We start from the raw sequence: 14,381 nt of genomic DNA, 5'->3' as shown, positions 1-14,381 counted from the left end.
GCACTTTGTGCACCTGTGGTTTTGTCACTTTCTTTTGTCACTTGCAAAATTGAAAATTCCCAGAATATATATAAAATGAGTATAATGTGATGTTTGACAGGCCAAGTAAAATGCCCTTCCTTAGTCTCGACCCCTGCTTCCTTCTTTCTCCTATACTGAACGTTCAGGTCACTAGGTTCAAATGATTGAAGTCATTCTTGAATAACGCTGGGCCATGCTGCAATGTTTGTGGCTGAGAGCTGGACCCTCGTCATTGCCACGTAGGTTGTCACCGAGGCAGGGTAACCCATGGTAACTAAGCTCGGATCGGTGAAGGGGCAGAGAGCCTCCCCTCTTTCCTGCTCTATAAAAGAGATGCAGGAAAGGGACCCTAGCAGCCTTGAGCTCTCAGCGTGGGTGAAGGTGTGGGAAGAAACCCCTAAGATCCCTGCAGCAGAGCTCACCAGCTGCAGAGACAAGGCCAGCATGTCACCGAACTTCAAACTCCAGGGTTACTTCATTCTGATCCTCCTGACAGCTCTAAGGGGAGAGAGCCGCTACCTAGAGGTGAGCCATTCTGCCTGGATCCTTACCACCTTTCCCGGGAGTATTCAGCCAGGGACAGCAGGCAGGGCTTTGATAGTCTCCTCTCTGTTGCATTTTATTTTCCCTGGTTCTTCTAGACTTGCTTTCTCCTTGCTTCTGAGCATCCTAACTGCTTGCCTTTCTCTGATCGCTGAGGATGCCTGGGTACCCTGATCTGATGGAAAGAGTCTAAGATTCCCTCGTAGTCTCCAGACTCTGGGGAGACACGGACTCCCTCTCAGTTTGCTTCTCTGAGCTTCAAGGAGGGTGCCCTGCTCCTGACTTTTCGGGACCGATCTACTTTCCTTGCCAGGTGCAAGAAGCCCCGGACTATGACCCGATCTTGCTCTTCAGCGCCAAACTGAAGCGGGACCTGTCCGGGGAGCAGTCGTATCGCCGAGCTCTGCGTGAGTCGGGGCTGTCCTGCTCCACTGTGTGGGCGCCCGGGAGGTGGGAGGCTTGGGCTCTGCACCTAGGACGTAGGCTTGCAGGATCTCCGGCCGGGGGGCTGGCTGGGACCTCCTGGTTTCGGAATCCCCAAGGCTCTTTCCAAGCCAGAGCGAGGAAACCCAGTGCAGCCTAAGCTAGGAGCCCCGACATGGGGCACCGCGCGCTGCGGAGCCGGGGAATGGAGCATGCTGAGAGCGGCTTCCTGAGGCAGCTGGGGACCCCTGGCTCCATGCTCTCCCACAGGGTGCGTGGACATGCTGAGCCTCCCCGGCCAGTTCACCTTCACCGCCGACCAGCCGCAGCTGAACTGCGCCGTCTTCTTCATCGGGGAACCCGATGAGTTCATCACCATCCACTTCGACCTGGTCTCCATCGACTGCCAGGGTGGGGACCTCCTGAAGGTGAGGGGGTTCCCGCTCCACGAAGCCCCTGGACGCTGGTGGTTTAGTTTTCCTTCTGTGTACTCCCCAACTCCTAGGAACTTCCTAGCACATGAGCTTGCAGCGTGAGACGCTGTGGTGCAATCTGGGGCGGACAAAACATGGCAAAAATAATTAGCAGGAGCTCCCAAGTCTCCCGCGAGAACCTCTTAGATGGCGAGTCCTCTTGCCTCTGAGATCTGAAACCACCTCGCTCTTCCAGGAGCGCAGAGGCTCTTTGGAGCCCGGCTGATGGGATTTGGGGATAGCAGGGCACACTGGTCGTGGGAGGACGCTGAGGGGAGTTCTGGTTTAAGACAAGTGAGAAGGGAGGAGAATCACCAAGCCTCAGCACCCCCTATTCAGTATCCACAACCACACAGGACGGGCAAGCTGGATGGGGTTCCACTGGCCCCAGCAAAACAATCACGCTTGAGACTTCCAAAGTAGAACCATTTGGGAACCTGTCAAGCTTGCTGGAAATAATTTGCACCAGGTTGTTGGTAGTGTTGCAATGGCGGACTCATTAAAATGGAGCCCTGCCGTGATTTTGAGAGTGGGGTCAATCGACTTTGACCCTTTGTCCCAAAGCTGACTTAGGAAGCGATGAGGAAGTCTTACATGGCTTACTAGCCAGCACTACCTGAATGCAGCATTAAAAACCAACCAACTATCACTGGCAAAGAAGCCGCTGTTGTCCCACCCCACCCCACCTTGAGCGTTATTTTGACCCAATCACCCTGTGTATCCCAGGTTGGCCGAAAACTCATGACGCTTCTTCTCAGCCTCTGCAATACTGGGATTACAAATATCCTCCATCACATCCAGAACAATTTCGTTGTTGTTGTTACTTATTCTTTGAGAGGTGTTGTTGTTGCTCACATTTCACTGACTAAAGGCAAAACAGAAGCCGAGGTCCAATGAAATCCAAACAGTGCTCCTGTAGAGCTCATCTGAATGTGGAAAAAAGACAAAATAAAAAAGTCAGTGTTGTCTATAATTTTCTTTTACTGAACTAGTTGATAAAGTGTAAAAAGGTGTGCTCACTTAGCAGTTTGAAGGCTTATGCAGAAAAAAAGATTAATTGATAATGTTATTTGAAACCAATCTGCACATTCAAAATGCATATGAATGAAGAGCAAGCAGGTTGTGAGTAGGGGCTTCGGGTTCCTTGTTTATAAATGAAAGCTCATTGCTGGGTAATTCCCCCCCTCTTTTCAACAAATTTTGATTTCATCAGTTGGCAAAAGTAACTGTTTATGTCTATGTTATTATTGTTGTTGTTGTTTTTATTTATCATCATCTTCATCATTTGAAGGTATTTGATGGTTGGATCCTCAAGGGGGAGAAGTTCCCAAGTTCTCAGGATCACCCTCTACCCACCATGAAGCGGTACACAGATTTCTGTGAGAGTGGTCTTACCAGAAGGAGCGTCACATCTTCCCAGAATGTGGCCATGGTCTTCTTCCGGGTCCATGAACCAGGAAATGGATTCACATTAACCGTCAAGAAAGTCCCCAACCTCTTCCGTAAGTAAGCTCAAGGAAAAGACAGGACTCTCCCAGGGTAGGAGGTGGCCACAGCTGCTTTGTAAAGGTCAGGTCATAGTACTTCACAGATTTAAACCAAGGAGAGCTGTGAAGGCTTCATTCATTGTCATGAAAATCAAATCGCAGTTTTTGATTTCTCTTCCCCAGGCTAGGCAATACTCTAATATACGGTACATACACTTCTATTTTTCCTCCAAAGTCATGTTCTGCCCTCCCAAGGCATTCCAATGGGGTCGATAACTAATTTTAATCTCCCAAACCATCCTCCAGAAGCAGAAGAAGCTTAAAGGATCATTTGGTGCCAGAGCTTTGTAAACAAAGGCTGGAAAGGATGAGATGAGTCGGGCAGATGTCATATCCTAAGGAGAGGAGTGGACCAGAGTGCCTCTGTGTCTCTGCCCTCTATGGTATCTTCTACCACAAAGCCGACACCCTTGCTCAGCTCATTTCTGATGGAGAAACACACAGGTTATGCTGTCAAACTACAGTGCCGAAGCTGAAAGAGTATGATTTTTGAGCAAAATGAGTTCACACATCAGCTTATTTTCTCCTCAGGAGAAAATCCTCAGAGCTAGGGACATAGTTAAGCAGTATACCACTTGTCTGAGGGTGCACAGAACTTGAGTTTAAACTCCAGCATCAGGGAGGGAGGGAGGAAGGGAGAAGGAAAGGAAAGGGAGAGAGAGAGAAAGAGAGAGAGAGAGAGAGAAAGAGAGAGAGAGAGAGAGCTGAAAATCTGAGGCTATCTGGGAAATAGAATGATTGGAGAAGACACATTTCTCCTGGAATCTGCTTGGTGAGAAATCAGAAGATGTCTTTCAGAACTGTCAAGGAATTTCACTTCTTTCTGAAATTAAGTGTAATAAAAAATATAAGGGGGTAAGTTAGTCCAAAGGCAATCCCATGCCTCTGTTTCATAGACAGAAGAACGACTTGGTTGTAAGGTCAGACATGAAATTAAAAAAAAAAAAAAAGAAAAGAAAACTTCAGAAAACCTTAAGACTACCAAGATTTAAAAATTTGCCATTTAGTCAACAGTAAAAGGACTCTATACCCAGCAAATTAGTGTTAGGTATGAAACTGTTGTCTATTTTATCCTCACCTTCTTTTGTCACTATCATGAAATCTTTAAAATAAATTTACTTATGGCTTTATTGTTTATTAAAAAAAAACCCCAACACCATGGCTCCAAATTCTAGGGGTTTGGATTTCTCACAGCATTAGCTTGACTATGCTCCTAGCTCCCTGGCTTCACCTTTGAGCCTTGTTCTGCCAGCCTGGACCTAGACCCAACTTAATAAAGTGCTCCTAGAACTCCTCTCGGGCATGATAGACAGAAGTTCCTACCTTAGGATTGTTGTAAACCAGAGACAAAGCTGAGAAGCCCCCCTTGTGTCTAGCACTGCCTGACACATCCACATGTCACTGATGAGTTCTATTCCCCAGGCCTGCCTTTTCCAGGTTGTCATTGTGATATATTGTCATTGTGTTATCCACCCTCTCCTGGGTGCAAAACCTAACCAGAGAGGCCCATCCTTAGGATGTTGGCATAGAAGAGTGTAGTCTATAAATATGATCGCCCCATTCATAACTATCCTGGGCACATGTGGTCAGTGGGTCCCAGGTTGGACATTATCTACTAGACTGTGAACTGAAATCTAGAGTAAAGATATCATGAATTTCTATTTAAAAAACAAAACAGCACTCCAAATAATGTAATTGTAACTTTTTCCCTCCTAAAGCTTGCAATGTCATCTCCCAGACTTCGAGCGGAAGGTTTACTCTGGTGGTCCCACACCAGCACCAAAACTGCAGCTTCTCCATCATCTACCCTGTGGCAATCAGAATCTCTGATCTCACCTTGGGACACGGGCATGGCCTTCAGGTAAAGTGGCTTGCTTGCTCCTTGGCCATTGGGGAAGGTCACTGGTTTTTATCAGAGCCAAAACATGGCTCAGGTCAGGAGGTCAGAACCATGTGGCTCCAGGCTTTAAGTCTCCCGTGGGCTGCCCTGGCTTTATCGAAGTCTATTTCAGTCACGCTGGAGGCAAACACTCAGGTGCCCCTTCTGACTACTCCAGTGCTTCTCTTGTGACATAGGAAATGCTTTCATTTGGTAAAGCTGCACTATGTAATTACAATTGAACGCTCTTGTACTTTCCTCTTTTGCAAAAATCCTCTCCTAGCCGAGCCTCCGGTGAGTCATCGACACAGCTGCTTTTCTGATTATTGGAATTTTCTTTTGATTCGAAGGAAGTCTCTCTCATTGACAGAGCACCGCGCTAGGAAAAAATGCTAACGGTGGCATAAAATATGAAATTGGATTTTGATATTGAAAAAAAAGCAGTCAAGTTTTGAAGAGCGTGTTGTATGACATTTTGCCGAAGGGGAAAAAAAATTAGCTGTGAAATTCCTACCAACTTGCTTTCATATCAGTTTCTGTATGTGCCTTAAAAATGAATGCTGGCTTGACTGTATCTATTTGCACAGACAGTGACTTCTCTGTGACTCACACTCATTTCCTCTTCCTTGTTTAGAGGCCTAAGTTAAAATAACACATGCGTTTGGTGATAGCTGAGGCAGCCAGCATTCTTAAACATACAGATCCTTGTGGAAACTGAGTAAGGAAGATGGCTGAGAAAAATCATTTCTATCCATCTTCCTCCAGCCCCCAGATTCCTGTGCCTTTGCCTCTTCTTTGTTGTTGTTTGGGACCTTGATGGGGAAGTGGTCCTTTCCTAAGGATGTCTGAGTGTTTTGGGTCCAACCTGATAGCCTGTGTATGCCATGCCATTCTTCATGTGCAGTCTAGAAGGTGGAAGGTGTGGTAACAGATTGGGGGGAGGTGTGGGCTTTAGGTATTGAAGCTCTAAGAATAATTTTGGTATTCCCATTAATATTTTAGAGCCTACTGTGTTCTAGGCATCAGTTCCTTTAAAATCTACCTTTTGTGGCCTGGATATTGAAAGCTAGATATGGTCGCTTACACTTGCAATCCCAGCCCTGGGAGACTGAGATAGGAGAACCTCTTATACCAAGCTAGCCTGGACATAGCATGATCTTCCCTTTACTACTATCACAATAATGATGATGATGATGATAATAATAAAAGTAATAATAATAATAATTTCCTCTGTGCAAGGGACTATTCTAGATTCTAAAAGTAAGCAATGAACAAGGCAGGTCCTGCTCAAAGGAATCCTATTTTTTAGTGGGATGACAGGCAAAAATATCACAGATTTCAAATCACGGTAAGTCTGTACAGAAAATGCAGCACGGTCGTTTGATAGACTGGAGCAGGAAAGTGGGTAGACAGAGAGAGCTGCCTGAGACAATGTGGTCAGGCAAGGAAACTTCTGAGAAGATGCTTTGACCAGAGCAGTAGACCAGAAGGAGCAGCAGTCATGGGAAGAAGGAGGAGCAGGGTGAACAGTGCTGCCAGGTAGAAACAGGCTTGGTGGATCCTAGAAACAGGAAAGAGCAAGTAGAGAGGGTGATGTGTAGTGCAGAAGGTGCTGTCTGTCTGAAGAAGGTTGTGTGCAGCAGGTGCGGCAGGAATGACCTGATGTGTGCTAGCTGAAGGTCACTCTGGCTCCCACCTGGTGAATGGACTGGGGATAGTCGGCCTTTTTCATGGCCCCTGTGAGAAGACTCTCTGATTGTTGTTAAGGAACCACTCAAGATATTCCATAAGCACTTCAGCTTTCTTGTGTGCTGGGAGGAGAGGCTTCAGGCATTCATAATGAGCAGTGGGGACTCTATTCCCAGTTCAACAAGCTGGGGTGTGCCTCGGGCACAAGGTCTTGGTCTAGCAAGAGATGGTAGGAGCTTACCATTTCAGCAAAGACATGCAGGAGCTACCAAGGGGCCCGGAAGCCCAGGCAGGTACCTAGGCAGCTCACTTTCTGCCACTGTTTATGAGAAAACCTAAGAGGATTATCGAGAGGAGAGACGTCAATGCTCAACAAGTGGAAACTTCCGCCTGTCTACTCATGGGAAAGGCAATTATGTTCTTTCATTCCTAAATAGCTTATTTGACTCTCAGTTCACAAACTAGTGCACAGTGGGCCTAATTAAATCTTTATTTCATCATGCAATGAAATTATGTTTGAACTAACTAAGCATCCAGCCATACACATAGTAGGTCCTTTAAACATAAGCATCTCCTGCTGTCTCCCTTCCTTAGCCAAATACTTGCCACTATATAATGTTTTAATTTTAGTTCCTGTCACTTTTCAATGTCCTTCTAAATGTCTGATATGTGTGCACCTGCATGGATGGGTATTTAAAGTTCTGAGTTTTAGATTTCAGCTCTCATGTGTCAGGGCTTATCTGGTTAACTTGTAGCCACCAGCCTCATACCACTAGGTCTCTTAATGAGTACACATCAATAAATAACAGGGTCACAGGCAACACGGATGGTGGGATACAGTCCGGAATAAAAATGTGGCGTCGTGATTAAAACTTAAGAATTTCAGACACATTTGCAAGTGTGGTAGCTCACTCTTATAATCCTAGCATTCAGGAGGATTGAATGAACTCAAGGCTAGTCTGGGTATGTGAAGCAGGGTCCAAGTACAACACTTGGGACTGAGAATGCATACTTTTTGTGTGGTGAGTGAGGCACAGAAATCACCTGGCTGAGCACAGTGGGTGAGTTCGGGGAAGTAGGAAATGATGGTTTCATAGGCTTAGGATGAACTCTCCTTCTGAGTACCATGAAAAGGTTTGTTTTCATTGAAAGGAAAAAGTAAGAGGTAAGTTTGACTAACTTGAACCCCAAATCACAGTTCTATTCTTTTATAAATATACCCATGAGTAATCTACATCCTTACTGGCAGAAGAGACGTGTTCCAAAAACAGAAATATTCCTTTATTAACAAGAGGCAAGGAAGCAAGCTGAGGGAGAACATAGAGTTTAAATATACAAATTGTAATATAATTATAAACTGCAGGTAACTGGGCTTCCTTTAATCTGACTGTGTGTATTAAGACGTCCAAGTGACTTGGCGTGTGTCCGAGTACGCCCAGGTTGTGTTCATACATCCTATTCTGAGCATGTGAATTCTCGTTTCATTCTTCCAGCCATTGAATTTAGCCCTTAAAAAGCGCCCATACATTAAAAAATGACTACTCAACTGATTTGGAAAACTGATTCTTGGGAGTTTGTTTCTGTTTTTCACCTTCAATGATTTCTGGAGTCCGATGTTGGAGTCAGAAGCACAGAGGCTGAAGGCTGACAGAGTGTATTCACTGACCTCTCTCGGCTCAGTTTGGCCTCTGCAAGAGGTTTACGTGCGTCTTGCTCTGTCCACTGCTATGTCCTCTTAGAAATCCTCAGATGACTGTGGTGCCACCAGCGACTTTGTGGAGCTGTTGGGAGGAAACGGATTGGACCCCTCCAAGATGATGCCTTTAGCGGACCTGTGCTCCCCCTTTCGCGGCCCTGGTGAGACAGTTCTGTTGTATTTACGTAGCCATCAGGGTGATTTCCTTAAATAAAATGCCCCAATTTTTAATATACAGGAAGATAAATTCTACCAAAAATGTTTTATATGTGAAGCCAATATGAGAATTTTATTTGAGTCTATGTATAGTATCAGAACTTATCACCTAAGTTCAGCACCAAAAGAGAATCCTATTGAGCAGCTAGGATGTGTGTTTAAGGAAACCTATGAAAAAGACAATGTTCCTCCACTTCAGGGAAGATCTCTGCTTTTATTCATTGGAGAGTAACAATTCAAATGGTAAAAAGTATCTGTGAATGGTAACAGTATAATAATGAAATAATAACTTTGCTGCCTGTATATGATACATTCTCATGTATGTGTACATGTGTAGGTATATATACATATATCAATGTGTATATAGGATATGTATACACATATGTATGGGGCTGGATTATTTACAGCAAATTATTTATAATTTATATTTATAATAGCTGGATTATTTATAGCAGAACAGCAAGATTTCTAGAGCCCCTCCAAGCCCCTGAGTTTCCCCAACTTCTGCAGCTACACTTGCCTCTCAAAGGTCATTGCTACCCAGAGGCAAGTTCTGAAATCTCAAAGTGCCCATCATTAATACAAAGCTACTTTAGGATGAGGCTGCCAAATGGGGCCAGCTCTGCCTTGCCTGGCACCAATGAGGATGCTCAAGCTGAGGTGTGTGAGGATGAGGTATGAATTACTGAATGCTTGTGACTTAAAATCAGATAACAGAAGCCATCTTAATTCCGCTTGAATTATAGGACTTACTTTTGTAAAAGGGTGTGAGGAAAGGCCAAAAAATATCAAACAAACAAACAAACAAACAAAAACAAAACCAAAAAAACCCAAACCTGTTTTGTCTAAATTATGGTTAAGTTAAACCAATGTTAAGTGACTTAAAGCTTGAATTGTATCATTCTCTGGTTTATTTTAGATAGTTTAATCCCAGCTCTCAGGAAGCAGAGCCAGGCAGATCTCTGTGAGTTCAAGGCCAGCCTGGTCTACAGATCGAGATCCAGGACAGGCTCTAAAACTACACAGAGAAACTGTTTCAAAAAAAGAAAAAAACATTTTTTTTCTTATTCATTTATTTGTGTGGTGCTAGGGACCATATCCAGGCCTCACACATATGCCAGATGCTTTACCACTGAGCAGCATATCAGGAATATGTAGCTTTCTTCTTCTTCTTCTTCTTCTTCTTCTTCTTCTTCTTCTTCTTCTTCTTCTTCTTCTTCTTCTTCTTCTCCTCCTCCTTCTCCTCCTCCTCATCCTCCTTCTCCTCCTCCTTCCATCCTCCCTGTTTCCATGTACTCTGAGTTTAGTCCAAAACCATAGAACCATTAGAGACCCTGTCCCTGAAATTGAATTTTGTTAGAAATTCTGTCAAAACAAATAGTATGCACATTAACTAAAGGTACCGGGATGTTTATGTAGATTAAAGTTCAGAGTGACATCAGAAAGAAAAACCACCTTCCGAATTATCTACAGGAAGATAAACATGGCCTCCAGGTAGCAGTTAATCTGGGTCCTTTCATATCTGTATTTTAAAGAAGTCAGGGTTGAAACTTATCTTGCTTTCCAACAGACTTTTACCTTACTGACATTATCATGCTGCTTTGCTTCACTGGCACCTAGGGATGTGTCTGTGAGGCGCCTGCAGCACAGTGACAGTGGTGGCATGCCTCAGAATTGAGAAATAACCTGTAGATGCCAAGTATGAGGGGAGAGGCTGAGAAAATTAAAATAGCAGAAAGAATTATTATAAGGCAGATAACACGTGTGTCAGGAATCAAACTCTGGCTGTAGAAATGAATGGAAAGTCATTTTTCATGAAAATAATGTGACTGTCATTGTGAGCTGCTTGGGCACACCGCCCAGGAGAAGGGACAGACAGGAGTCAGGTACCCGTTCAATAAAAATACTGGATGAAGCCAAGTGAGAATGTTCAAAGCTATTCCATACCAGGACAGTTTGAAGGGTGTTGGTAAACAACAGAAAGTTGGTTCTCAACCTGAGGGTCTCAACCCCTTTGGTGGTCAAATGCATATTAGATATCCTGCATATTAGATATTTACGTTACGATTCATAACAGTAGCAAAATTACAGTTATGATGTATCAATGACATAATTGTATGGTTGGGACCACAGCAACAAGAAGAACTGTATTAAAGGGTCGTGGCGAACCACCGCAATAGAACAAACACTTGTCTACTCTGTGCAAAAGAGTGGCTGAGAATTGAATTAGGACCTCTAGAAGAGCAGCCAGTGCTCTTAACCGCTGGGCCATCTCTCCAGCTCCTAATTATATATTTTTAAAAAGATGTTTTGACCAAAAGTGACTTGACCATGTGAGAGCAAGGTGCCATTCATGGCCTTATCCTATCTTCATGGTGTAACTTCGGGAGCGGAGAGCATTGGTTTTACTCTGCGTTCTATGACCTGTTGGAAAACATTTATTCATTTTTTTTCCTGATCAATTACAGCCCAGATGAAAATCAGCTGTGACAACACCGTGGTGCGCATGGTCTCCAGTGGAAAACACATCAACCGCGTGACATTTGAATACCGTCAGCTGGAACCGTCTGAGCTTGAAACCTCGAACGGAAATAGCATCCCGGAATTCTGTTTGTCCCGTCTTTGAATAACCGGCTCAGTGATTGACATGCTGCTAGTTGAGTGACAGTTATTGTAGCTGATCTTGACAAGCAGCGAGTGAAAAGCTTTCCATGACAGTCAGTATTCCAGGCCTTGAACACGTGCACACATGAGTTTCAGTTTTGCTTCCTTTTGTTGTATCAAAGAACAGAAGACAGACAACAGGTTGGAGTTGGAAATGCTTGGCGGTTTGGGTGTGCTGCATACATGAATAAAGCCAGTGAGGGAAACAGGTGTATGGCGTGGACAGATGCCACGAAGAGAGGAAAATGGTGGCACTCACAGTGTCATGACTGAATAAAAACGTGTCTTGGGCATACCAAAGGAATTGTATCTGTTATTTTTACTTCATACTTCTGTTTACAAATTGTAGCTATTAGTTATTAATTGGTTGTTTTTTTAACCAACACTTTGTAGCATGGGAACAACAACAACAACAAAACCCCTTTCTGTTCACAAATCTAAATGTGAATAAAATATACGCAGAATGTTGGCATCTTGACGGTCTGATGTATTGGGTTCCCTGGGTGGTCCCTGCCTTCATTACTCAAAGAAAATAATGTTCCCATGTGGTGCAGATCCAAGCCATGGACTAAACTGGTTTGGATTCCTTGGAGTTCACAGAACTCCGGAGTGGTGACGTGGGTTATGCAGAGGAGAGGGAGGATGGCAGTGGCACCCTGACTGTCCCTGGCCAAGAAGCAGGGAGTGGACATGTGCTTTCCACAAGCCACTGAGGCACTCAGAGTACATGTTTTTCATGGAAACAGAGAACATTTCCAGCAGGGATGGTAAGGACCTTACACTCCTTTTAGAGACACAATTTGTAGAAACCTGAGTACTTTGCTTTAGAGCCTGTCTATGTTTGAGAAAGGGGCTGGTGAGATGGCTCTGTGGGCAAAGTAATTTATTTGCCACCAAGTCTGATCAATGAGTTTGATCCCTGGGACCCACAGGGTGGAACTAGCTTTCCAAAGCTGTACTCTAATCTATATACAGATACACACACACACACACACACACACACACACACACACACACACGGGAGAGAGAGAGAGAGAGAGAGAGAGAGAGAGAGAGAGAGAGAGAGAAGGAGGAGGAGGAGGAGGAGGAGGAGGAGGAGGAGGAGGAGGAGGGAGAGAGGGAGGGAGGGAGGGAGGGAGAGAAAGAGAATAAATAAGTAAATATACATTTTAAACTTTTGAGGAAGAAACTGAGAGAGGTTATCGGTAACATCTTTATTGTTATTTTTATTTGAGACAGGGTCTCACTCTGTAGCTCTGGCTGGCCTGCAGCTCACTGTATAGAACAGGCTGGCTTCATACTCAGAGATCTACTTTCCTCTGCCACCTGAGTACTGGGTTTAAAAGTGTGTGCCATTATAACCTGGCATATTGACAACATAAAGGACAAGCCATGCCATGCCAGGCCTCTCCTGGTTCCCATGTGTCTCTCCTCACATCTGACCCGTTGGTAGGCTCTGCCTTTTCCTAGACCCAATCCTGACCTTCTACAAGAACTTGAACAACACATCTCACCGTCTGTCTTGACTGCCTCCCTGTCACCCCATTTCCATCTCCTTAATCTTCCCAAGTCTTGCTCCCCTCCCCAACCTTGCCCAGGCTTAACCTTAGCCTTTGTGAATGATAGTTCAGTGGTCAAGGCTCCACTACTTACAATTAATTCTAAAATCTCTCTTATGCCCTAATCATAGGTTGTATTGGATTTTGACTGGCCTCACTGTCTGAATGCCTTTCCAGTTCTTCCTTGTTTGTGTTTTTGAGACAGAGTCTCACTTTAGAGTCTTAGATATCCTGGAATGTAAACTAGGCTGGCCCAGAACTCAGACATTTACCACTCTGTGCCTATCAAGGGCTGAGACTGAAGGCATGTGCCACCATACATAGCCACCTTCCTATTTCTTATAAGCCTGCCTCTCCTGCATGTCATCCGAGGACAACTTTGCCCATGACATTGGGTTTTCTCCCAGTTTCTAGACCAGTTTGTTTTCTGCAACCCTAGACACTAGTATTGTTGCTTCATTTAAGCAGGCGGGGTAGAAGGATTGCGTGCTCTTCACCCTCCTGAGTCTAAAGACTACATTTCCCAGTCTCCCTTACTAGACAGAGCAGTGGTCATCTGACTGAATTCAGACTGAAGGAAGATGAAGAGAAGTGACATTTTCTCTCATATGCTTCTCTATCAACTGTTGAAATACAGGAATCCTAACCGAGGACTGCAAGGTCATTGGAAGTCAGAGCCACAGGATGCAAGGAGTCTGAGTGTCTGCATGGCCTCAGAGACTAAGAGTGTTTGCACTGAACTTTGTGTGAAGTATAATTGTTTTATTGAGCCACTGAGACCCTTCATTCTTTGTACTGGGGAATGATCTAAATCCAATTCTCATCTATTCTTCGATTTTCCTCTCTAATCTGGCTGTTAACTACCCGTACAGGCCAGCCTTGACTCTCTTTCAAAGAAAAATACTCCAAATGCACATCTCTGATCACATAAACACAAGGATCCCAGTGCTAGAGTTCTATCCAACTTGTCCATTTCCCCGAGAGGATCTTCTTGGGATGTGATTCCTAGATCCTTTCCAACCTGTGGATCATGGGTCAGGAAAGAAATCTCATATAGTTACAAACACCTCCACATTTTGCCATGAGTTCACAGACCCCTGCACACCATTCAGGGCTTCAGAGTAAGGACCTTTAAATCATGATAAACATCAGTTCCATGGCAGTCCATTCAGCCTGGCTCTCTGTCTCTTTAATATTACTCAAAGCATTCATTAAGCTGGCTTGGAATGGGGCTGCTAGTAGCCCAATGCCTCTGCTCCCTATTAAACCATTTAATTTTACTGGCATTAGATGAATTTTGCTTCATCTATTATCTAGTTCTTCCTGGGGAAGGAAATAGATTTGGCTCAGAACAAATTTCATGGGCAAATATTTTTTTTCCAGATTTGTCTCAGCTGTGAAGTTTCTTTTCTTGCCATTTTAACCGGGGAGAGAATGTTTGCCTGCAAAGTAGAATCTTCGTGAACGAGGAAGGAGGATTTACTTGTAGGCCGTTTGTTTATATGCTCAAGTACCCAAGAGGAGCTGGGGAAAGAATCTCCAATCAAAGGGTAATCATGGGGAATTATGTCTGAATGCACGTCTCTCTGCCGCAGAGCATGGCGGAAGGGATACCTTTGTATGAGCAAATAAACAAGCGGTCGGCTTATTTTCTAATGGGTCATTTGTAAT

General features: G+C 44.3%; 1 protein-coding gene across 1 annotated transcript; it reads left to right on the top strand.

Moving 5' to 3' along the window:
* The first annotated feature begins 224 nt into the window (after positions 1 to 224).
* On the top strand, positions 225 to 11,599 carry LOC118596339 (corticotropin releasing hormone binding protein). Its single transcript, XM_036207174.1, has 7 exons — positions 225 to 546; positions 878 to 971; positions 1,258 to 1,415; positions 2,752 to 2,962; positions 4,726 to 4,868; positions 8,315 to 8,432; positions 10,956 to 11,599. The coding sequence occupies exons 1-7, from the start codon at positions 289 to 291 to the stop codon at positions 11,111 to 11,113; spliced, it is 1,140 nt and encodes a 379-aa protein (XP_036063067.1). The 5' UTR covers positions 225 to 288; the 3' UTR covers positions 11,114 to 11,599.
* Positions 11,600 to 14,381: the final 2,782 nt, after the last annotated feature.

This window comes from Onychomys torridus, chromosome 15 (assembly GCF_903995425.1).
Source record: "Onychomys torridus chromosome 15, mOncTor1.1, whole genome shotgun sequence".
In the NCBI taxonomy this organism is placed as follows: Eukaryota; Metazoa; Chordata; class Mammalia; order Rodentia; family Cricetidae; genus Onychomys; species Onychomys torridus.
The sequence above is the reverse complement of the archived record's forward strand: the minus strand, read 5'-3'. Positions and strand labels throughout refer to the sequence as shown.